This window comes from Vanessa cardui, chromosome 16 (assembly GCF_905220365.1).
Source record: "Vanessa cardui chromosome 16, ilVanCard2.1, whole genome shotgun sequence".
NCBI lineage: Eukaryota > Metazoa > Arthropoda > Insecta > Lepidoptera > Nymphalidae > Vanessa > Vanessa cardui.
In genome coordinates this window covers 8443615-8470369 of record NC_061138.1, presented here as the reverse complement: position 1 = coordinate 8470369, position 26755 = coordinate 8443615, and the positions used below count along the sequence as shown (strand labels likewise).

The 26755-nt window shown below is 31.4% G+C and overlaps 2 protein-coding genes across 4 annotated transcripts in view; one reads left to right on the top strand and one right to left on the bottom strand.

Annotated features, from left to right (window-relative positions):
- The window catches only part of LOC124536064 (glycogen-binding subunit 76A), a 36575-nt gene extending 28178 nt beyond the window's left edge, over positions 1 to 8397 (top strand). For all 3 annotated transcript variants that reach the window (XM_047112493.1, XM_047112492.1, XM_047112491.1), the window contains exon 2: positions 5659 to 8397. In XM_047112493.1, coding sequence (XP_046968449.1) covers positions 5665 to 7302 — 1638 coding nt within the window. In that variant the 5' untranslated portion in view covers positions 5659 to 5664 and the 3' untranslated portion in view covers positions 7303 to 8397. The remainder of the gene's footprint in view (positions 1 to 5658) is intronic.
- Positions 8398 to 8642: 245 nt separating this feature from the next.
- LOC124536065 (heparan sulfate 2-O-sulfotransferase pipe) overlaps positions 8643 to 26755 on the bottom strand; it is a 62083-nt gene continuing 43970 nt past the window's right edge. Inside the window, exons 3-9 of the mRNA XM_047112494.1 lie at positions 19956 to 20044; positions 19540 to 19753; positions 17911 to 18049; positions 15910 to 16066; positions 10851 to 10975; positions 10501 to 10655; positions 8643 to 9837 (exon numbers count right to left, since the gene is read on the bottom strand). Of these exons, the coding sequence (XP_046968450.1) occupies positions 9617 to 9837; positions 10501 to 10655; positions 10851 to 10975; positions 15910 to 16066; positions 17911 to 18049; positions 19540 to 19753; positions 19956 to 20044 (1100 nt within the window). The 3' untranslated portion in view covers positions 8643 to 9616. The remainder of the gene's footprint in view (positions 9838 to 10500; positions 10656 to 10850; positions 10976 to 15909; positions 16067 to 17910; positions 18050 to 19539; positions 19754 to 19955; positions 20045 to 26755) is intronic.

Genomic DNA, 26755 nt, shown 5'->3' with positions numbered 1-26755 from the left:
TCCAGGCTTGTATCACTGAATTTTTACAATTCATCTCTTGCTCTTTGAAGGAAAACATTGTGACCTATCTGATTTGCATCTGTCAAATGAAAATCGGCCACCTGTTGATGCAGGGTTCATCTGTAACCGTATTAAAGTAGCGTGTTGGAGTTAGCTTCTAAACTTCACATGTTCTTAAAAGGAGAGAAGTTTTATGCCAGCATGCGTTTATTTTTTCTTTATAAATTCGAGAAAATGTTCATAGCCCCAATTGTGAGTCCTTACAATGATTTTTTCTATTGACAAAAAAGCAAATGCAATCAGTACACTATAGTTTAATATTAACCAATATAACCTCATTTAACACTTTTTTTTAGTTTAAAATAAACTATGGCTGATGTATAGTATTTGATGCAATTATTTTCCTTGTAACAAATGTTGTTGAACCATCAATACCATGCGAGATGCAGTAGCGGCTATTTTCGAGAGAGAGATTCAAAATCAACACTTAGTCGTGACTTTCGATTGCCGAGAGACTTTTTGGATTATTTACAGATACAAATGCGTTTAAAATTAGTTCGGAGACACATCCAGACGTTCTTCATGGAAACTAAAATAACCAGTGACCACGTGCTTGGCACTGTCATCTCCTTGTTCCGTCTTCCGTTTCTTCGTGCGACGGAGTATCGTCTGATTGCATAAATTGATGTTTTCCTCTTACGTGCATACGTGAAATTATTGCAACAATATCAACGAGCTCGTGTTTTTATAAGGATATGTAAGTTAGATTCAAATTAAACCTCTTCTAAATATCTTGGACGAGATGTAAATATTTAGAGTAGATTATACTCCTTGGTAATATATAAAGTTAAATGTATTCAAATATCACTAATACTAAAGCTACGATTTCACAAAAAACAAAAATCTCGAGTAATTATTTCATGCAATGCTAATTTAATTTACTAGAGTTAACAAAATTCAGTCGTAGTGGCTTGCTTCAATAAACAACGGAATTAATAGTAGCACTTTATTTTTGTCATCGATTGTTAGTTAAATTAACCTGTTTGTTGAGTTAAAAAACAATACTATTGATGAAAATTGGAATTGCAATCCAAAATATAAATAATTGCTTAAAAATTTAAAGTTACAATTTAGATAAATAGGCTTAATATTATATTATATAATTTAAATACAGTCATTTCTTTTTTGTGTAGCAGTAAAATTAATGTCAAAAGATAAATGAATAGCTTCTATAGAGATGTCTAGTGAGGCTAGTTTAATATGGCATCTAATATTTCTGGCCCCTCGTTGTGTATCATAACAGTTGTTAAATTAAAGAGCAAATGAGAATCAAACGAAGAGGACGCAATAAATTTGCCAATATCAGTTCAGTCATTTGCAATTGTCTTATCTTAGGGTTCAATGACTTGCCTTATCAACATTCTTCATTGAGCTTCTTATGATAGTAATGTCTAATGTTTACTATCGATAATTATCTAATTCCATAATTCACGTGATATGGTGCGCTATTGTGCGTACTATCAACAATTAAAGTATTTATAAAGCAATAAATTAATTAAATAAATGAATATTTTAATATATTCTCTTATTATTTTATCGTTTATTAAGAGGACAGTACCAGTAATAGTACGAATTTGCAATACAAATAATAATTAAAATTATTATAACTAACACAATGAACCGGTTAATAGGTGTTAGTAAATATATAAAAAGTAAGTCCTTACGTATGTAGATAACGCTTTATCTTTCGCTTTATTATTATTTATTTATGTATATTATTACACATACAGAAATGGGAGTCTTAACACAAGTATACGTAAGCCTGTTTCAAAAGATTACACTATTTTAATGCTTTATATCTAGGAATTAGAAGTGTTGAGTGTTATGTACAACACGTATTGTAACGAAAGCGTTCTAATTACGTAATACTAATTATGACCACAATGATATTATGTTACACATATATCTAAATAGGTACTAACCTAACAAAGATTGTTTAATGAGTGGTCAGTGATTAAACAAAACTTATCAGTTACATAGTTGACATATAAACTATTTTATATAATCTATGTATAATCAATTTATACAATTAAATACTTTTTCTAAACGAAGCGATTGTTTAAAAAAAAATGTAGTTCTAGTCTGACTAGCCATGTTTGTTAACAATTTTTCTATTGTCAGACTGCAAAACTTTGTAATGCTATAATCTTGTTTAAAATGTAAACGATAACCATGATTAACAGTGCATAGACAAAGTAATATACGAGTATACCTACTTCTTATAGAAAAAGTAGGTATTTACTATTGGCATATATTCTAAATACAATGTCGGTAGTAAATTTCTAGGTGAGGTAAGTGGATGGTACCACAATTGTTTATAAAATACTTGAGAACAATTGTATTGTACCTATACAAGCTCTTTTTTACACAATGGTGATCACCAACCATTGGTATATATGCAATTCCAAATATTAAAAAAAGTTATGTGTCAAAATATTATGTTCTGTTTTTAAACGTGAAATATTTTATTGCGGACAATTCAAATAATGTCCGGAAAGAATAAAATAATCGAAATTAAACATTTATGCTTCAAAGAAATATTCAGACTAAATAAATTCCACTGTTTATTTTCAGGCTATTGAGTCACGAGTTGAAATGGAATATATTAAAATATCTGTGACTTATCGATTCCTGAACGGATAAATGTATTTTGTGTGTAAATAATAAATCGAACCATATTGAAATACGAGATTATGTTTATGTTTGCGAGAAAAACGCAACGCTTTCACCGTTTATAATCATTCACCTTCATCATGCTGTTTACAAACATTAAACGTCCTATGCATTTTGTTTTTGTTAACGGATGATAACAATAATTGACACTTATAAATATTTTTAAATTTATATTAAAATATATGCTTTCTTTTTTAGTTAAGATGACTTGTCATTTTATTTGTAATTTAGTATTTAATATTATATGTCCAAATGTTGCCACTTTTTTCCCGACAAAATTACTACTACATAGAAAATGTGTAAGAATGTCACACATAGAAAAACTCTTGACATATATATTAATAAGGTAACAACGCAGATATATGGTCTACATACACATAAATTGAACCGAGCAAGTTATCTCTCGCAGACTACAGACACTCAATTTATATATTTTATATATGTACAAAAGCGGTGCCCTGCAGCCACAACCGCATTAAATTTGTATCATAGACATGGAATATACGTGAAATTTATGTTGCTATAATTTAAGACTCGACCGATTTTAATAAAGTGCACTTGAATAACGATATACCTTGGGATATTTAATAATATATTTCTTTTTATTGTTAGATAACAACATAAAAGCAATCAGTTGCTCATGTATGACTTAGTTTAAGTGATACAAGTATACAAAATTAATGGTATATTAGTAAACATTACATATTTTTTATAATTGTATTCGCTGTTCGCCATCAAAATACTTAAACGTATTTCTGTCGTCTTGTACTTTGGTACAAATTAGAATTAATTTAATCTTTATTTACTTAGCTTCTTATAAAGATAGAAGGTAACCGTAATCGTGTACATCGCCTAGTTATTTATATGATAACGAGTACCCCGGAGCGGTGACCGGCGAGATTGGATAATGGCACACCAATGGACAACTGAACTAAATTTATCTGAAGGGCCTTCTTAGATGCGTTCAGTGTTTTGTCTTAGACGTAGACTGCTTACAATAAGAATATGAGGATTTTTAGCGATTGCTTTTTTAATCGTGATGTAAATTTTCGTATAAGTTCATTAAGTGCTGTCAATGATTTATCTTTCAAAAAACAAATATATTTTAATTAGGTATAACGTACCTATGATATTTTTCGCAATTGATAGATGAGTATGTAAAGTTATTTCGTAAGATAGAAAATGTAAAGATTTATATACGAGTATATACAGTAATATTGAATAGGTTAGAAATATGATTATATTGCAAATTCAATTGATAATAATCATAACTTTGAAATAGTTCAAGACTATTAAAGCTGTATCCGCAGGAAATCGCCATTCGACATCCTCAGCTGCCTAGCGCTGTTCGGTTATTTCTGAGTCGCCTCTGTTTCGCGTCGAGTATTTCTTTTGGCAGCTCTATGGATCATGTGACGTGATGTCGTAGGCGGATCTCGTCATACCCATTGCATATAATATAAATAACATTAAGGCCTCCGTTGCACTGAGCGTATAAACAAAATTGTTTGCAATAAAAATTGTTTTGAATCAAAGCGTCATACGAGACAATTGCGTATTTCGCTTAATTGAGACCAATTTCATCGCGACGATAAAACGTTTGTGTGGCTTTGGTAACATTTTCTTTTAAAAAAAGTGACTACTCGTTCCTACGCCCTTTTACAAAAAAATACTTGCAAGTATTTTTATTAAAGGCAGTATTGGTAAGCAAAAATTGAATATTCTTATTAATTTCATCAAATATTTAAGCTTGTAGCAGTCCGCAGACCGCCATCGCCAAAGTCTGTGTTCGCCTTGACAACAAGACGAGGCTGTTCAAAGTATACATATACGTCTAAACCTTGATTAACGCATCACGTAAATGTGTTTAAATATAATTTATATTGAATAAAAATGTAGCAGTAAAAAGGCGAAGAGTTGCCGAAAAGCAATGTATCAAATAACTAATGAAAATCTTAATCAATATTAGTCAAAATATAAAATAGACCGGATGGATTTGATACCTTCACTGCCCTAGACCTATAGCAAATTGCTATAGGTCTTGGACCAGTTTATTGATCAATTCAATGACATGATAAGATTTTTTTTAGATGTGCGTTGTACAACTGTTTGAGTTTAAAAACGGCTACATTTGGGTGCACTGTTGTAGCGACTTCTAAAATAGCGCACCAATCAAGTATTGGCGCTTCCTAAATTTTGTCACATCTTATCTTCTCCTCTATTTATTGAACATCTAGGATGCTCTGATGTTGAGGTCGAGTTATCTACACTCGCCATATGTATATAAGTATTATAAGTATATTTAGCTTAATAATAGCTGTCATGTTATCAACTTTGAATATTACTAATTATCAATTTAATCACTACGCGGTCAAGGTCATAGACAGACATTGTAGAAAAAAGGGCTGATCAAACCAAATAACTCAGGTTAATCTTAGTGATTTGCATGTAAAAAAAAAGAAGAATTAAATGTAAACAGGTAGCAATAACTGTTTATATTATAACACGATTAAAAAGCAATTGTGGTTGAGACAAAATATAATTTTGTAATCGGTTTTTAATTGTAGATAAAATTAAATGACATAAGAGTTATATTAATCTTGTGAAACGATAATTTTTATCAAAATATTATAAATATCTCATTTGTCACAGTATCTTATTTTTAACATATTATCATCGTTTATCTAGAGAGTAATGCGTGCTGATCCTAACTGTGTGTGTTATCTGTCGAGGTCGTTCACATTTGACATTCGCTTTTAAGTCTGGGTGGTAATGAGAAAAATGTTAATCTAAAATACCCTATTTTAGTAGTTAATTAAGAATACATTTTTTATTAATTTTGATGATTATAAAAATAACGATGTTAACAATTAATAAAATATATATAACAGGATTCGAAATGAAGTTGTTTGTTGTTTTTTCCAGACGCAGATGAGCGGTGATCGTCCCGGATCACAGTGCGGTCTGACATCTTTGCTTCCGATGTCGTGTCGCGGTCGGGCCGCTGCATTCGCTCGGGACTTGCACTCACGACTGCGCAGCCTTGGCGCTGCAGAGGGGGATGAATGTGAAAATAACTGGCTCCACTCCACGGGCGACAGTTCCACTCATCGACCTTCCAGTTCCACACACTCGCAACGAGACATAGACACCTTTTATGATTTTGAACTAGAATGTGAGAGTCCGTCTAGTCCTGTTGATGGCTTTGAACCATCGTTTTCAGAAAGGCAACATGTAGAAAGAGATCCACCATTTTACGATGTCAGTGCCGAATCAGAGCTAAAAGAGCAAAGTAAATTAAAGCTGAAACAACCAGACAAGGGGAAAAATGGATTTAAATTTTCTACTGCATTTTATACAGAATCACCCGTTAAGCTCCAACCGGGTCCGAGAGAAAATGGTCACGTTGATAAGCCCTTATATTCTCCTATAACTTTTGAAGGGTGTGCCCGACACAATAGTTACGATGAAATCGATAGTGCAATACAACATAATTCAGTGATAACGCCAGATCGAAGTTTGATTCCACACTTAAACTCAGTAATAGACAGCGATTCTGAATTTGAATCAGCGAAAAGCGATCCTTCTGATAGCAGTGATCTGGTTGGGGCTCAATCTAAAAAAAATGATATTACCGAGGATTTTGAAGACTTGTCAATTACAGATAGTGAGACGCTCAACGAAAAAGAAGAAATATCAACAGCAAGTGTTGATGATCAGAATTTAAGCGATTTAAACGAAATTAATATATGTGTAAGCAATGGGCTAACAGAAATAGTTACCAGTGAAGTTCCTATTGATAAAGACCTGTCACCGGCTCCTGAGATTGACCCGTCATTGCTTAACGCCGAGACTAAAACGGAAGATGAGTCTGAAGACGATAAGCCACAACGAGTACGCCGTTGCTCATCGCTGAAAACGGGAAAAACGCCTCCAGGCACCCCGGGTCGTAAAAAAATTGTGCGCTTCGCTGATGTGCTAGGGCTCGACTTGGCAGACGTGAAGACGTTTATGGATGAAATACCAGTTATTCCAAAGTCTGCTTACGATGATCTCTCCGGTTGTGACGTTCAAAATTCACCGCCATCGCGACCTCCCCCGCGACTCGGTGCTTTAACATTAGTTCCTTTGTTTCAACTACCGCGCGACGTTACAGAGAAGTTAGAAAAACAATCTGTTTGCTTGGAAACCTCCCGAGTCTGCGACGGTGTCCACGTCACAATTTGCGGCTCAGTGCGAGTACGAAACTTGGACTTTCATAAGACTGTACACATCCGCTACACTATGAACCGTTGGCGGACATACACAGACTTACAGGCAACCTACGTACAAGGATCATGCGACGGTTACTCAGACCGTTTTCAGTTTGTTTTGTACGCACCCTGCATTTCATCCGGACAAAGATTAGAATTGGCAGTGAGATTTCAATGCAAAGGCCAGCAATTCTGGGACAGTAATAATGGAACTAACTATTGTTTCGATTGCTTAGCTCTCGGCGTAGCGCAGCCAGCGCCGTCATCGCCGGGGACTCTCCACCCTTCCGTGGACTGGCACCCGTCCTTCTACTGAATCGGTGTCCAACACGGATGGTGTAGCGTTTATGTTGAGCGTCGGGGGCGAACGATCGGGAGCGAGGAATCCGGCACGTCCCGGTCCGGCTGTGTGTGTGCAGAGGGGCTCGCGGAAACGCCCGTGGCCGGTCACATTCCTGTGCCTGAATAAATTGCAGCTGCAAAGTTGATCGTTTGCAAATGAACTTAAATTATTGAGGCTTTGTATAACTTTTGTGATATACAATTTAAATAAGGCGTAGGATATGTAAATACGGGCGTTTGCTCGTTTGGAGTGCCATTTGCCGTAACGAAGTTTGTTTGTAGAATTATTTGTAGGTACTATTAATTTGTAGTACATCGTCCCTGTGGACAATAAAAAGCAATAGTAGGTACTGAATCGCCTGCCGAGCGAGGCGCGAGCCGCCCTCACTGTTCCTTTGTATATAGATCGAGAGATAAATTCTGAATGATATTAATTAATACATATTTTAATAACATTTTTTACGAAACTATTAGTCATATTAAATACCCTTATCTCGAAAAAACGAATAGTTAGCGAGGTTTTATTCACAATAACTACGAAATTAGATAAATAAATATATGAATAAAAATTTTAAAATATGTTATGACAGAATTAGCCCTGTTAGTTTTTTTACAATGTTTTATGAATTGTTACGATTATAGTTGTCTACATCGATGTCAGTTATTATAAAGTGTCCTTACTGGCAACCCTTAAACTGTATGTGCTGTACTATATAGGTAATGTCATGAAATCGATGTAATATTTTCTATTTTTTTAAATACAGAATCATGACAACTCGATACATAATTATTAATACAGGAGATTTATTATTTGTTACGAGTATATTGGATTTTGAGATTCTATTTTTAAAATGAGACTAATAGAAATAACGGAATTAAATTATTATTATTAATATTTATAACGATGATTTTTATTTTATATGTACCTGAAATCTTGTAATGTGGCCATATTATTGATTACTTTATAAATGCGGAAACGCTTATACTATTGGATTTTTTTAGTATTGTTACTTTTGACACCTGTTTTAGCAATAAATCTACGAATAAATGAAAGTGCATAATATCATGATCTTGTTGTTTAATTTATCCCAACATGCCTTAATCAAACAATATTAAATAAAATAAAAAATCTTCACTACAATTTGTAATAGCAATAGGTAATTTAGAATAGTATGTTATTCATTATTTCTTGGTAATAACTTTTTTATGGGATATGTTTGTGTTATAATTAAAATAATAAACCACTGAGTAAAACTTTAAGAGGACATTACCGGCGTGTAAATGACACTTAATAAAATACGAAAAAAATCATTTAAAATTTTGCGATGTACTTTTATTTTACAATATCGTTTAAAGACTAAACATATCACAATTATTGAATGATATAGTAAATAAATTAGTAAATAAAGTAAAATTTACAGAGTAAACTAAAAGCGAAATTAAACTTACAAGAAGAGTATATTGTACAAAAGTTCACCCGACACTGGTGGATACAAAAATAAGTTTATAAATAAAATATATATTAGGAGCTCTTATTATATTCTATAATTAATTTCTTACCATTTTACTTATTGCTAATGTAGGTACTACTGACGATGTTTTCAAAAAAAGAAACGCCAACAATACATCGTATAGGTACTGAACGATATTATATATAATATCATCAAACTCAAACTCAATGATGTGCCAAATTATTCTAGTTAGCGTCATTTACAAAGGTCCTAATCTCTCCTATTTTTATATGATTTAGAAGTTGATATATTCAATTAAAAAAATAAACTAATGTAACACGGAATGTAAAGAATAACAAAAAAAAAATATTATTGTATCCGAGGCTATGCATATTTCTAAGATTTATGCTTATGTATAAAATAATTAGTATGCAATTCGTAAACGTATCTCTATGAGCATAGATCACACGATTTTCGTAAAAAATATTTATTTATAAATCGTATAAGGAATATAATGACGAATAATATTTAAATTTAAGAGACCAATTGAGCGACTAATTTCAATAAATAGTTTCGAAATATTAATAACAGATGGCTTTACTAATACTTACAAGAGTATATAGTTAGGCAAATACTCAATAGAGGTCACTAGTGCTCAAAAGTTGCAACGTACCACATATTGTTCTCAATTACAGAATAAGTATTTATTTTCCTCCTATTTTTTAATAATAACTAACACCTCCACAAATCTCATTATTTTTTTTTATAATAGATTTCCACTTTGTATAGTCTATAATCTTAAACATACATTAAAATTTACAAGCAGTCTTCGCGGTGTTATAGCATATTGAAATTCGTGGCAGTTCTTGTGTTCGTAATGTCAGGCAGTGTGATGGAGGAGTCTTTGAGTGCTTTCAATTGCATATGCAGTCTTTGCTTGCAAAATTCGTAAAACTCGATCTCTCGCGTGAAATTCGCGCGGACTATCTGCTTCACCGCTTCCGATACGGGAGGTTTGAAGGCGTTCCGATTGATGCGATTGAATCTGTTCAGTTCCTCTGCAAAGAAAATATACACGTATAATTCTCATCGAATTCTCATATAATAAATTAATTTAGTGTTCTAACTAATGATTTTTTAGTAAACAGATATGTTATTAACGCGCAAAAAGTGAAGACTAGAAAACGTCCTAATTGGGACGTTTATCTTTACTCGTTATACGTAGTAATGCGTTATAATACATCATAATTACGTATTAATACGTTTTGCGTAATTAAAACATTTAGTTATCCCTTTTACTTATTGTTTTTATCAAGCTATCCTTTTTATTTTTAACGAAATGTAAAAATAAACTAAAATAAACGGTCCCCGGCGCGGCACACTTTTTTCTGTTGTTTAGTATGGGTATAACATATCTGTTTATTAGAATATCATTGGTTCTAACAGTATGAATTATTTATTTGTCAATCAATTCTTGAAATGCATGTTTGATGCATGTTCGACCTTAACCTTCCTCGGTTCTTCAAATACAATGTACACTTGAGGCCTTCGGGTTATATTGACCCGATGGCAAAAATGTGGAGTAATTGTTTTTAATTAAATACAAAATCTAATATTTAAATCATAATATTTTTAAATCATATTTATTAATAATAAGATAAGGAATTAAATCCTCGTAAATGGCACCCACATTTATATAGGTTAACTAATTCTGTGCTTACCCCAATACATTTGCAAAGCGCCACGGAAAAATCTCGGGATATACCGCTCCATGGCTGTTAGGGTGGAGTTCATGTCTTCCAGCACACCCACAACAGCGTATTGCTGTTCAACAACGCGCTTGGCACGCTGAAGAGCTTCTAGACTGTTGAATGGTCTGGAAAAATGTAATTTTTTTTAATTAATAAGATATAGTAACGAAAATATTAGATTGTTAAACTACCGACTTACGGTACAGTTCGTCAGTACGCTTTAATGTCAAAACAAAAAGTAAAATCTTGAGAATTCCATCGCATAGCGCTTTTCATAATTTTAATAACATAAACTACAAGATCAGAGATTAGATACTCACGTGCACTGCGGGTCGTGACCGCAGAAGAACAAGGTTTGCCTGCGATGGTCGCCGATACCTTCATGTGTCTCGCCCTCCAGATAGCGGCATTCGCGGTCGCCGCTTAAGACGCACGTTTCAAAATCCTGTAATTAAAATAATATTTTTAACTAAAAATCAGGAAATAATCCAGAAATATTTATAATACTATAGTTTTTGCCTTGCCATAGCTTGATCCAGTCATTTGGTTGGATTTTATTCTTTAAAATAATCTCAAAATTACCGATTTACGTACTACAGAGAATAGTCAGAAAGAAATTAGAAAAAGTAAGAACATCTTCGTTTTTATGTTGACTAAACTACACTTCATTGAAATTTAGTAACGATTTTTCAATTTCAATAACTGTGAAATAAAAAAGGTCGTCTTAATATTTTTTGTAGGTACTTTTCGCTAAGTTATACAACAATATACATATGTTATTTTTACACATAAAGGTCACGTATTTTGTAGTTTAGATTTTATTAAAACTAATATGGGTTACTATTTGGACGATATATTAAATATGTCTATATCCCAGACTATAAAACGAAATATATATGGAGCTCGCGAAACATAACAGAGAAGTAGAAAAAGTGAAAACGTCTTGTGTATTAAAATTTTGTATATAAAGAACGCCTGAATATTAGTTCATAAGTGTTCAATATTAAGATTTTATTGAAATTAATTGTAATCATTTTACTTATGGTATGGAACATAAATCTACACTGAATATAGTTTGGTGTTGTCGGGTTACAATAATTTTTTTTTCCTCGGGAGTAGATTAATTCAAATTAAGAACAAAATAATTGAGAAAGTATTACTTGTTATTATAAGTCTACTTTTTATGGCTCGATAAGTAATTAAAAATATATTAATATATAAAATAAAATAATTTATTAAATTATGTGACATTTTATTATTACCAAGCAGCCCTACATGCACAACGACGCGCGTATTCTATAGGTATTAATTTAGTTGTACCTCACCATGTGTCTGTTTGAAAAACTTGAGCAATATTGGTCTCACATATATACACTGTATAATTGGATACTTGAACACAGGAAATTAATCACAATATTATGTTATTTACAGTCCCTTACTAACATTTTGTAACAATTGCTCATAGATCCATGGAAATAAAATAATAATAAATAATGTTTGTCTGTTTTATACTATAATAAATCTATGTTTACGTGTATGTTAAGAAATTGCTTCTATCTTTTTTTTTTCAATTAAAGCTATAATCGATTTAATATGGATAGTAACAACAACGTACATTTATAGAACAGGTTAAATACATTATTTTCTTATGCGCGGCCGTAATCGAGTAAATATATAAGTAAGAGCATCACGTATTTTACTTTTGTTTAAATAAAAACTAGCGACTTTCGATACGCACGTCTTTCGATCCTTAACAGCAAGCGTTTGGCATTCACAATTATTTTAAGTTTTTATTGGTATTATTTTACTGCATTTTAAAGTATTTGAAAAGATCAGCTTTTGTGGCAACTAGTTAGTTGCTCAGAGGAAAATGAATTCAGAACTAAGTCATTTTTTATATAAGAGAACGATTTTTGATTCTGCCTATTTTTTTTTAGTACTTCATATTAAAAAGTGTGACAAGAGAATCTATTTGTAAGGATAAGGTAATGTTGAATGTATACACTACCCAATTATGATAAAATTTTTTCGTTTTTGCTAACAGTTCTATGAGCAAAATAGTTTCTTACGACTTTAACGTTCATTCACTTTTCCCTTGTATTAAGCTTCATAAAAGACATTTTTTTACATCCGATTTAACGATGTAATTTTTAAAAGGCTGTATACTTTCGCCGATTGGAAACAGAAATACACTGAATTTTCTTGAATATTAGTTTTTAGTAAACTCATTTTACCTAGGTAGAACACACTCGATGTAACCTGTGTGTCCCCTAAAATTTTATCTACAGTGAATTTAAGGAATATCTATCTCATTTTAAATCCGGATTTTGTATACTTAATGCATCCCCATTTTCAAAGGTACTTTAAAAACTGGCTTTTTTTTTAAGGTCTTTACACTTCTTCTCATATATTTGACACAAAAAAATGTTGAACCTCTATACTTTCATTCTCATTTGGCCTGAATTTAATAAAACACGATAATATAATATACCTACTTGTAGGTATATTTAAATAATAAATAGAATCCTTTAAGAGACGTCGATTTTCATATTTCAAACTTCAGGAAAAGGCGAATCTCTATAATAAACTATATAAATCAAATTCATCTTCTTTGATGCTTACATATGCTGTGAGGATTGCTTTTAACTGATAATACCCCAAAACATTATTTTTTATTAATGATTTCGATATTCCCACAAATCTCTACCACTGCCTAAAGTTCTAACAGTTAGATTGTTTTACTAAACAAAATAATGTATTTTACTGCAAAACTTTTGTCTATTCGTTATATAAAAAAAATCTTTTGCTAGGTCCTGGGTAGGTCGGCACATTGTTTTTAATTAAATTACGACCAAGTGAAGAGGACGGAGATATTTGTTATAAAATTACTGACGGAGCTTCTAAAGGCGAGTTAAAATGTATTTATTTTTTAATCATAAAGGACGTTACCCTATCCTTATCAACGCTTTGAATAAACGTAAATGAAAATAAAATTTATGATTTTTTAAAGTCTAATTAGAACATCATGTTTTTTGGTCCACCAAAACTAATTTATTTTTTGCCCTCAGCTCGCGCCTCGTCCTGTCTGTATAAAATAAATAGCTGTTGTGAACACTTTGTTTAACAATAGAAGAATAATTAACTAGAAAAAACTCCATTCCACGTGCACTCGTGGACGCAGACTTATTAATGTTATACTACATATTGAATAATAATACTATTTAAATGAGCACTAAAGGATTGACTAAAATAAAATAGATTGTTATTTGTTTTATAAACTCTAGATTATTTTGATAATAAACGGACTGACAAACGGGCAACGGATTCGATTAACAGACACCTTCAATCGCTAATGCTAAGTTTTTTTTTATAAATGGAAATCTTTGTGATGCATAAGTAATGACACGTAAATTGTAAACTAATTAACAATGAATCTTGGTTGATGGTCATCAATCTGAAAAGATCTTTATAGTGGCCGCGCACGCTCAGTCTATTAACTGCCAATAGTAATCTGTCACGGGCTCTTTTGAGTCACGAGTCGAGAGAAATATTATCCTTTTCAATTCAATCTATCAAACGTAATAATATTATTACATTGCGGCATAAAGAACGGATTTGGACGATCATTATTGTCACCTTAACGCCCAATTTGTTAATATGTTTTTATAGAGAAATATTTTTCACGATCAATAAAACCAATTTGTCGCTACCGAAAAGATATCGTTTTTTTGCAAGCTGTAAAAAATAAAAGAATGCGTAAGGGTTCGCTGATCTCGAGTCGATAAAAAATTACAGGATTTTACTTTTGTACAAGTAATAAATACAATTTATATCGGCAAGAGCTCAGTTTAGGTGTTATTTCAATAGTTCTAGCCTAGCAAACATTTGACTGATTATTTAATTTTTAAACTTGTGTCCACCGGTCTAAGAATATATCTTTAAATTATTGAAAGGTGGGTTATAGTTATTATCTTAAATAATTCACGAGTGATTGAACCGTAAGTTCGTATTATGACTATTAGCGATGCCGGTGTCACTTATGTTACGTTAAGTTACGTTGGCGCGGCGTGATTTCACGCGTCCGTTCTGATGATGGGAACCAGTCTTATCGAAACATGTCAATCACTACTCAATCAATGTATTAATATCGTAAATGCAACTGGAGTAGTTAATTATACTTCAGCAGAGTTGATTTACCACGGCTCAAAATCCTGCAAATATTTAATCAATTTTATTAATGAATCAACATTTATTATATATTTTGTTACTCGTCTTTTGTAATGAAGTATAGCAAAATTGAAAATTGAAATAGGAGGCGTTTGTTAATGAATATCAATTGACAGACCATAGCAGAGAAAACGCCGCAGGCATGTAAAATGTAAGCCCATTCGTTTGCGAATGAAACGTGTTTTATTTTACGCACTTATTCAGAGATCAGTGATATTAGAGTAAGATCAGTTTAAAGTATAACTTAGATTTTCATACTTTAACTATAGTAAAAAAGCTTCAAAAAGGAGATACTTATGATTTTTACTTTTTATAATGTGCTACATTTTTAAATTTCTTTCTTTTCTTTATCATTCTTAACAGATGATAAAATCTTATAGCAAGCATGAATGGCTCTTCATCGCGTTAATAATGTTCGAAAGGTTCACGAGTCATTTAATACGATCCATAAAAACATCCGGAGTAGCAGTGTGAAGCGTCTTTAGAAGTAGCGCGTGACTGATTGTTAGCCTATTGATCTGCAAATTGACGCCCGCGTCGGCCGGCCGGGGCTAATGAACAACTGACGGGGAATGAAGTTCGCAGCGTGAAAGATGATTCCTCACTTTGGAAGAAATTCAGGTGACACAATAAAATGATTATTGCCCTTACGGAAATAAAGCTTATTTTTGGGTGATTCGATTAATCGATTGCGTTCGTGGTTCTAACTGGCGTGAGGAAGCGTGAGGCATTAGTCTCACTTTAGATGGCGATTGGCAGATGAAAACTTAAGAAAGGATTTTTTTTATATTAATTGATGTTGCCATAGCACTACTTCGAGACCATTAATTGGTTCAATCAAATGAATATCATAACGTGATCCAATAATAATTATGACACACAAAAATATGCATTTAATATCTGTAACTAATAAGAGTAAATAGTTCAAAAATATTTCTAAGAGATATAACAGCTTGTTTTATTGCTTCAACTGGTGGCACAAAGGCTGGTCCATTTTTTAACGGAAAAATGTTGCTAGTCCTGTTGCCACAGTACATCGCGGCCTTGATTAACACAGGAGTTATTAAGTCCTATTGTAAATTATAATGTCGTATTTAAAAAAAAAAACGTTTGATACTCTTTTTGGTACTATTATAAATGTTATTCTCTCACCTTTTTCAGCCAAGCTGGATCAGGCAAAGGGAGATCAGGGAAGGCCCTTTTGCGTTCCACGTAGTACCACGGGGCCCTCACGTAGTAGTACCATGATATAACTCGTTCTACGGGATCACGTACTACGTTCACGTAGATCGGTGATGGGTAACCATATCTGAAAATAAATCATTAATTTTATAGTACTATCTTCAAGATACAATATATCATTCTATTTTAATACAAATAGATTAATACAAATGCAGTAATTCTATCAATATTTTTTTGTTATTTTGCTTTCCGCACATGATACTTATTTTTTTTAATTATTAACTTTTTAAGAACTCAAATAATTACGAAATTTGAATAATTTTTTAGCTAACCCTTACGAGCGAAAAATAGTTAAAATATCAAGAAAATGAAATTTTAAGTAATCGTAATATTCGTATAACATTGCATATTCGTCACTCCGGCAAATACATTGAAAACTCCATGTTTAATCTCACAATGGACTTAAGCAAAAACGCAATCAAGTTTTCTCTGTTTCCATTTGGATCTTAACAATTGAGCAATTTAAGAGCACGAACAGTTTCTAAACGTAATTATCCGGTTGTATGGCGGGTGACTGTTTAATCATCCGAACAATTAATGTGTGTAACATTAATATCGATTATCATCAATCATATAGGTCGCATTATTTGTGTGTGTGTGTGTGAATTTTAGCGCTAGATTAAGTTTGAATTGGTTTCATCTCTTATAGAAAAAGAGGTTACATATGGCACAGATTTAGTGAAAAGGTTGTATATTATATATATATTTATTTTTAACATGATGATACTGATTTTTTATAGAATTTGTCTCAAGTGCGGGTAGGCAATCTATATGATATCAAATGCCTATATTTACTTTATGATAAGTAGGCAGACAGGCTAATGGTAACTAAACACCTCTACGTATAGCCTGGTTATTAATTTAACCAATGGTTATACCGTCAATACGACAACAACATCTGGTTTAAGACGTATTCCTTAATGTCTATTATTACTCGGGCTCTTTCACCCCTCAAAACCGATCGTCATCAGTGTAACGTTTGCTGGTAGAATATTTCTTATGAGCAGGTTTAGCCGTTAATAATATAATATACAAACATATTAGAGCTGCAATATTAATAAACATCAAAAATATGATAAAAATAAATATTGAAAACTATCACAAAGTGATACATTGTTACAGCAGTTATAGTTTAAATATATATTATATATGTTTATAAAGAGATAATATTGATTTATGAAGTTAAGACAGTTTTAAGCGCAAAGTGTTACAATATAATAAAGTAGATGTTTTAATAAATTATCCGCTGGTACACCGTACTTTTTCTTTACACAGAAATAATTTAATATTAATGAGTATTTAAAAGCGGTCGACGTTAGAGGATTATTTATTTTATTAGTTTAGATAATGTATGCTGGCGCTTATGTTCATTCTAATTACTGTAACCTCTGCCGACAACAACGGTTATATTTTGATTGATGTTTGCAATTTTGTTTTTATTGTTAGAAATGATTATCAAGCATATAAGAACATATGTTCTTAATTACACTTATTGGATTTTTTGCACACGAGAGAAAGTTTTGTAATATTAGCATTGTTGCTTATTCTAATCGCTATAATACGATTTTTTTATTTATTGGACACACTTAATATTTTTGTGAAACGCTTTATGTCCACATATGTTTAGAAATCAGAATGTCTAAATTATTTATTTATTTAACGTATTATAATCATACTACCGAATGTTTGAATGTATTTTTAAATAATTATATAGTTATGCAGAAGAGAAAACACATTAAATACATATTTATTAACGTAAATACATATTATTACGGCAATTTATTTTCTACTTTTTTATAATATCTAAAGGAAATCACTATTTAATCATTAACTTTCGATTCGTGTCATATCTATTTTTTTATATTTAACAATAAAACTAGACTTGCTAAAAATAATACATGTGAATATTACCTTGTAAAATTCGTGTAACAAACGTGTTTGATGTAGGAGGCAGGCGGCGTGTGCGCGGATACGAGGCTCGCCAGCACTTGCTGATCAGCGGGCGCCAGCCGTATCGTCTCCACGCGCTGAACTGCGTCGCGATGGAAACCTGCACAATAAAGGTTTAGCTTAGTATCACCTCACAACATATTCAAATCATGTAACCTCGGCGAATTAGAAGTTGAAGTATATGAAAATTGTATAATGCTATTTTTAATTGACAATTTTAGCAATATATTTTGGCTGTAACATTAGCTATATAACTATATAACCTTAGATGATTTTCTGTTGTTAGTTAATGAAATTGATCACTAACCTATGAGATCTTTAAGAGTTTTGATTGTAATAAAGTAAGAACATCTTAAATGCAATTTCATTTATAAGTCTAAGTAATTCATATTTCATTGTTAGAAAAGTAAAATACTAAAAAACTTTATAGGAAATAATTTTTTTTAAATATTTATCACATTCGTAAAAAGTCAAGGAGGGTTCAATTGAATTAGGCTTAAATCTTTAATATTGTTTATTCCGCTACGGTGTCTGTATAGACTTTATTGATAAATAAAATTACATATTACTCTCTTCGAAACATTCTAAGTAATTAAATGTATAGCAGATATTTTTGATTTTGACTTTCTATGAGTCATCTTAATTTTGAATATGCGTACCTCTCAAAACACTTTTTCTCACACAAGAATGTATGGTGAAATGTTTTGTGAGAGTCGTTAAAAATAATGTAACTCGCGATAGTTGGCTGATGAACCAACTAAAGAGCAGAATTTATGTTTTGATCGCGTGTTTCGCCTTTATTGTTTTCACGAGTAATGTTTTATAATTGTAAATTGATATTTTTTTAGGTTAATTATTATCAGTCCTATAAATGATTTGTATGTGACTTCGTTCTTTACAAATTTAATTTTTTGAATGTATTTTTTAAATGATTGAATCAGAAATGTACTGTTCATAAATCAATATAATTTCTTTTACAATTTAATGTTCCGCAATGGAGCAAATGTCTCCCTTTTAAGATAGTTTGTAGATTTCACGTGTTTAATTACCTTGAGAGAATATACCGACCACCAGGTACGAGTTATGTTTTGAAAATACTTAATTCAAAAGTTAAGTAAAACCTGTAAATGTCCCAATATTGGGCTGAGGCCTCCGCTCCCTCTGATGAGAAGTTTTGGAGCCTACTCTACCATGCTACTCCGGTGAGGACAAGTGGACACACATTTGGATACAGATACAAGAAAAATAAATTAATATAGTTATATAGTAATGAAATAGTAACAATCTTTTATTGGGGTCCTGTGGCGAGATTATTTTTATTTATACTTGATGTACGTGGTCACGTTCACATATAGACACGTGCACTATAAGAACCATAAACATCTGCCCATACCGTTATTGCTCTGCCAATGTTGAGAATGTTAATTGTGTTTGTAATTACACTTGATCACTCCTTCCAAATCAAATAACACTACTCTGTACTGAGGTTTTTATTTTGGTAGAAAAAAATCCACACAGATATAGCGCTGCAAAAACCCCTCGTCGGTGAATATCTTAAGAATATTCATTATTATTTTAATATATACGTACCAAATTGATTTCTAATCGCCAATCTTCTCAATAGTTCCATGAAGGTTTGGCTGCCGACTTTGGGCACCCGGTTAAAGAACAGTAGTTCGACATCAGCGCGAGCCGTATTATTTAGCTCCCAGGGGTCTGGGAGAACTTCTTCATGCAACTCTTGATCCACTTCTTCGGACTTAGTGATCTCTGATTCTAGGGTACGCTGTGGCTTACTGCGTTCCTAAGGAATACGTTAATTTATTTAAGTTAAGCAATTGATAAATTTGGAAATTATACATATACCTATTATATATACGTATATTGTACATGTATTATTATTTGGCTGGTATAATTTTATTAATTTTGAACAGACTCAAATACTTAATAATTATATTATTTGGATTGTGTATAGTTTCAACTTGTTCATAATTATTTTCACTTACAGCACCGGTGTTCCTCCGTATAGCCTCCAGCGCCTCTTTGTACTCTTGTGCGGACGCGTACGCATGTTCCGTGCGATCTGTCTGGATTCCTGTGAAAAACATTTAAAATAATCCTGAGTTATGTATGTTAAAACATATTTGAAAAAATTTAAGATCAACTATTGTTATTGAGCTTTATTTGGGATATTTGGGAATTGTTAAAATGTTATACTTATTGAACGATATAATTCGTTAAATATTATTTTAATTTACAATACGAAGTATCGCGTATAAAACCTGGCAACATAAAATTAAACATCAGACCCTATATTCATTTTATAATGAATAAAAAGAATGCTTTCAAACTAAAGTACCCAGTATGGGTGAATATTTAAAAGCCGAAATAAAAAATATACATAGAAATATATGAAAAACCATTTTAGATGAAATAATGACAATGAAAAAGTAATTTAATGCTATTGAACTAAGTTCTTTACACAAAAAACAAAAGCGTAGCGTAAGAAAAGGTATTCGTAACCATTATTACCGTGTAATAATAGCGTACAGGTCTCACGAGTACCAAAGATAGATAATGCACCATATTTACAAATTAGGTGTCTAATTTACGTATTGAAAACCAATAATTTGCATCGATATGTAATATAGTAGTAATAGGCATCCAAAAGTATGGGTAACACGAAATCTATCGTAAAAAAGACCAAAGGCCAATGACTTGGTTTTCTAACATTAAAGTCTTTAATAATTTTGTATACCTTTAAGCAAATATCAAGATTCTAAAAACACAAACCACGAAAAATAAACTATTTATATATCCTACGACATTTTTTTAATAAGATTTAGAATTTATTTAATTTGTTTTACGCCATTTTATGCTTTGTTTTTGGTTGTAAATTTTTTTCCAGATACTTATAGACGCTAAATATCGATACGAATCCATCAAGCTTCATTCAGGTTCGAGCGACTACAATTCAATTGCCATAAGCGATACCATCTCTAAAAGGATTAATATAATTCAGTTCGTATTTGTTTCAGTTCAAGAATGACAGTACAAAAGCATCTGAAGCATTATCTTGTTTTGATTATACTTTGTAAATATAAAATTAAATTATACAACATTATTCGATACGTGTATTCTCTCATCTGATATATAAAAAAAACTATACAACTTAGCATCAACATTAAAAAAAAAAAAAATAATAATACCATAATATAAGAATACAAATTTATAGAATTTACATGAATACTGACGACTTTAATATTTTTTTTCTATACAACAAATGTATTTTTAAAAGCTTTTTTACAAAATGTTTTATATCATTTTTCTAACTCCATGTGTATATATGAAATTCTTCGCTAAAGTTGTGTCCTCAGCTTCCGTAGACAAAGAAAGATTGATGGTTTAGTAATCTTCCCGGTCTTGAATATAACGGTGGTGTCGTCGATAAACTGTATCGCACGATATAAATCACGCCCGAATGGTTCCGCACTCGTGACCCCGGATGAAATTGTCTTTCACAAATCGATAATGTAAGTATTATGCGTGGAGGTAGCATCTAGGTCCCTCCATGTATCCAGTGTCTCAAATAATTGCCAAAAAGATAATTATTAAATTAAAAAAAAAAAAACATATTTTAGGTACACAGTTTATTTGTAAGATAGTCTTGTGTTCTATAATAATAATAATGTATCGTAATAAAATTAGAGAGATTTTATTTTAACATTAGAGCTATTCAGTAGGACCAATTACGAAACTAATTTCAGGACATGAAGTATATAATGTTATTAATTATGGAAAATAGAATATAATAATTACGAAATTTAAATAATTCACACTTCAAGTTAGCGTATCACTGTAAGTCGGTTCTCTAGACATCTAACGCGTGAGTTTTTTTTGTTATTAGTTGGTGTCGGGCTAATGGACCATAATAATGAAGTGCCATAGACATTAGTGCCGTAAGAAGTATTAGCCATTCCTTACACCGCCAGTGCGCCACCAACCATGGGAATTAAGATGTTCTGGCTCAGTCACCCTTCAAACCGGAATACAGCCTTACAAGGTATTACTGTTTGACGAAAGAATATCTGATGAGTGATCGAATATACTCATATGGGTCTAGCAGCTCTACACCAAGTAAATATAAATAGACGAGATACGAATAGAATTTTGAAAGAAGAACTGAAAAGCACTGCAAAATATGAAATAACTGAATCTTAGAACTGAGGAAACTATATCTCTTAAGTCCCATGACATCTAGAGAAATAGACAAAAAAGTTATTCTTACCTAATTATGTTTCAGTTCACAAGAAATACAATTTTATTTTATTTTTTTGTTTTGCTCTATATAAATTGTTATATACAGCAAAACAAAAATATGGATTTACAAAGTGACTCGGAAAACACAAAAATGAGCATATCTATTTTTAAATAATAAAAGCTTTCGTGGTTTAACAAAAGATAACCGTTACCCGACATCAAGATGCCTCTGATTAATCTTGACAAAAATATGGTAAAAACGATATCAACAGATGATCCCAATTGATATAATACGTTCGATCTTAGTACTACTCGGTGTTATACAAATAAAAGGAACTTGAAAGTGGAACGCGTATTTTTATTTAATTGAAGCATATCTAAACGCTTCATCTTAAAATAAATCGCCATATTCCTGTTATCATCGATATACGTATATTATCGATGTTATCAAGCTTTTCATTCGATGAAGATAATTTGGCTTACGCCTTGACCCACAAAGTATATTTTACCGGTTTGTGAAACAATGTTTTCGCTTTTTTAAAGCTTCAAGAAAAATAACGCAGATAGCAGTGATTAGCTTTAATTTGATGCTTCGTACCCTTTCATTCTATATATTAATTGAGTAGCGTAGGAAAACATCTAAGTCGTTGACATCGACAATATCTACAAAATGTGTTACTTATTGCTGTTACTTCGTAAATAAAATTACTATAGCAAAGCTAATAAAGAGCGTTCATTATTATTATTAATGTATTATTTGATCACATACGTATAATATGTATGTTTAGTGAAGTTTCTTAGAATATAGAAAAAAGAGTACAGGTTAAAATAAAAAAAATACCATTAACCCATGTGCCCGTCATTAGAGTGCGATCACTAAAAAGATATTCGGAAGCGCAACCGCAAAAACTACATCTTCATTTTAAATAATAACGATGTAAGAAAATAAATAAGGTCGCTTTGATACGTGAGTAATAATGATATTGACGAGGAAAGAACGTGCCCATAATGAATCGTCTATAGCGGCCGGCTTCCGCCCCACATCGTTTTCTGGTTCATATTGTAAGATTTTACAGTAATGATTCCTTTGTGGTATGATAATTAGTTAAATTACAACACCTTCGGGATATAATCGTGAATAACTTTAATTTATTTTAAACACACGTGATTGGATCTCTATCAAATATTATATATGAAAATATTTTGCCTCGTTAAAGTATCTATAAAATTTCATCTACGGATTATAACAATGATAATAAATCATTGTTTCTAGACACTGTCTACGATAAGTAAATATGAGATAAAATCATCTAGAGATAACTTCGAATTTATTTATGGTTTATCCTATAGAATAGTTTTATTATTTCCAGAAATTGACTTTGAGAAGTATCTTTTTGCAGTATATGTATAACATAATAAATATTCTATTTCATATTATTTCCTGCTAATCGTAATGAAAGCAACTAGTTAACATTCGAATAACCAAGATGATTACTCTATTAAAATTGCAATACACTTCTCAAATATTGACAAGGAAATTGATAGCTAAATGAAACAGCCGTGACCGCGGGCCAAATTATTGCGATCTCACTGTCTCCCATCAATAGAACTATGAAACGCTATGTAGACATCAGTGTCTAACAAAAAAAGGAAGAAAACCATACAATCATAGTTTCTTTTAAATGGGATCACTTGAACACAGGTTCCACGTTATAAAGCTCTATCTTACTTATTTTAAAACACCGAATAATAATTAAGAAAATTGTTTGAACAGGTTGTTATTCGGTTTAAATATATATGTAATATTTAAAGGTATTTACTGAATTCCTCAGTAATGCTAACGATTTTAACTGTTGCTTTTTTATATTCATTATACGGAACCCAGATCAACCGCAAAAGAATTTGCGGCTTCGAAATAAAGACATAACTGTGGTCTTGAAAATTATTATAGACATGGCATGACTCCCGCGTCCTAATGAAAGGCATTTGCTTTTAAATAATAACAATTTCGAGCACGCCTCGGATGTCTTAGATCTCAGTATAAGACCCCCAGCTGATGCGGTGGCTGAATCAACAATCTAGATTATATGTTAAATTAAATGTTAACTGATATAACAAAGACATGGTTTTAATTACACTTTATACTTTTTCTTTTACCGAGTAATAGAAATCGTTCAAATTTTAGTTATAGCATTATGCCACTTGAATAAAATGTGTTCAATTTAAATTAAATATACATTCAGTCACTAAAGAAATCATGGAGCGCAAATACTCACCGTCAAATTCGTCTACTGTACTCGTTTACTGTATACGTCAGTAACATCAAAAATATATTTATAAGAACTTTAGACGAAACTGGTTAATATTACTTATTATTATTAAGGAAGAAGAGCTAGTTTTCAGATTGAAAAATATAACACTCACTACCATTTTTAGTAAATATAATAAGATGTAGGTGACAAAGTGCATCAATACAAGTTTTTTTTAATTCTGCAGACTTTCAATTTTTTCTTTTTTATGATCAGCCTAGTATTTATTATATATTGAATTCGTGTTCGAATACTTGCATCCACGTCTCCATTTATTTTTAAAACCTACTTATTATGATAAATTTATTAAAAAAAAACGCACTATAAAATAAATTAAATATTTAATGATGAACCGCAATTCTTGGACGCGGAGAAAGTAGATCGCGACACAATAATTAAAGTCAGTAAGAAAAGACAGAACTGTATTAAATTGTAATTATTCGGTTTAGTTCTCGTTTCATACAAATATTAACACTTTTTATTGCTGAAAAAATAAAGTTTAAAGATTATAGAAGCAAGATCAGCGTTGAGCGGTAGCTCATGTAATTAATTGTTAGTTTATCAAATCATTGATTTAGAAAATTACTATGATAATAATCAACAACTGTATTATAAAATTATAATTATGCAAGTCACCTTTTGCACGGTCATGCGATGACTTTAAACGAGTTGTAAGTTTTGAAAAGAACAATCAAGCTATTACGTAATTTTTTGTATGCGTTAAAAAATGCATAAATATGTTGATTTTTAAACGTTCATCAAATATTAACGTACCATTTTTGTGCAGGTACTTGTGTGTACAAATTCTATCTTCTTTTATGCTGACGCTTGAAAGGCGCAGGCATTGAGACAAGCTGAGATGATAACATTCATAATTATTAAATAATTGAACTGGTTGGGTTATAACAATGCAGAATATAAAATACATCTTACGTTGGTACGTACCTAAGCCTGTTACCAGCTGCCATGGCAGAAAATAAACTAATTATCAGGGTACAGGCATGCACAATAATTAGGACTTTAGATGACTAAAAGAAGATAAATGGAAGGTTAGTGACATGTGCAAGTAGATGATTTTCTTATGATCTACTTTAACCACGTCAGTAAATCGTTCGGAGGCTAGGCAACGCATGAGTTACAAAATCGAACAAAGGCGCTTGCAAGCGCTCACTTAGTGAAGTGTTATTTTGTTACTTGTCATTGTCTAATGAATTCGACGTGATTAAGGGTAAGTAGTCCTGTCAAATGACTAAAGACAAATAAATGGAGAAGAATATTCAAAGTGAATAGGATAAGGGCAAGCGAATGTCGACCATTACGATTTTGGTATATGTAAATACTTTATCTCAGAGTGATAGAGATTATTTAGGAACATCATTATTAACATTTAAAATAATCTACAAAAATGTTAATTAACAATTGTTTTCATTGTATAAAAAGTGAAATATGTAATCACTATATTGTAGACGAATTTCCGCAGACAAGCACAAGTTAAAAATAAAATGATTCAATTGTATTTGCTCACAAAACCTGTGGCGCTTTCAACTTTTTGCTCGATCGCCGTGAGAATAATTTAAACGAAACCATTTCAAAGCCAAGCGCAAAGATGTTTCGTATTAACATAATAACAAGAGGGAAATGCGAGTTTTTCATAATAATTACCCTCCAGACCGGTCGGGGCAGGTTTATTAGCATTGGTAGTTGATGACTTTTAATACTATTTACGGGTAAAGAATTATTGATTCGTAAATACTTAAGCATACTCTATTATTCTATAATAGGAATGAAAGATGTAGCTCAGCGTGAGTCCTATACTGGCAGATGACAAAATGTGTGAAAGTTTGCGCGCGCATGTTAGTTTTAATTTTATTGTAGACATATAAAAGTTATTTCATTTTTACATATGCATTAAAATGACTTTTTAAAATATTATTTATCCTAAATAAAAATATAATTAATTCATTATTAATGTTATTTAAAAAAATCAAATATTTTAATTATTTTGCAGTAACAATACCAACAAAAAATTTTAAAAAGTGTGTTTTATTATTTTTATTTATTTATATATATATATATATATATATATATATAATATTAATTTATATTTATTTGGATTCCATTTCATAATTATACTTTATTTACAAATAAAATAACTTTATTTTATGTCAGTGATTATTTATAAAATTCTAAATAACCTACACATATTAACCTCACTGAAATACATGTAGTAATAACTA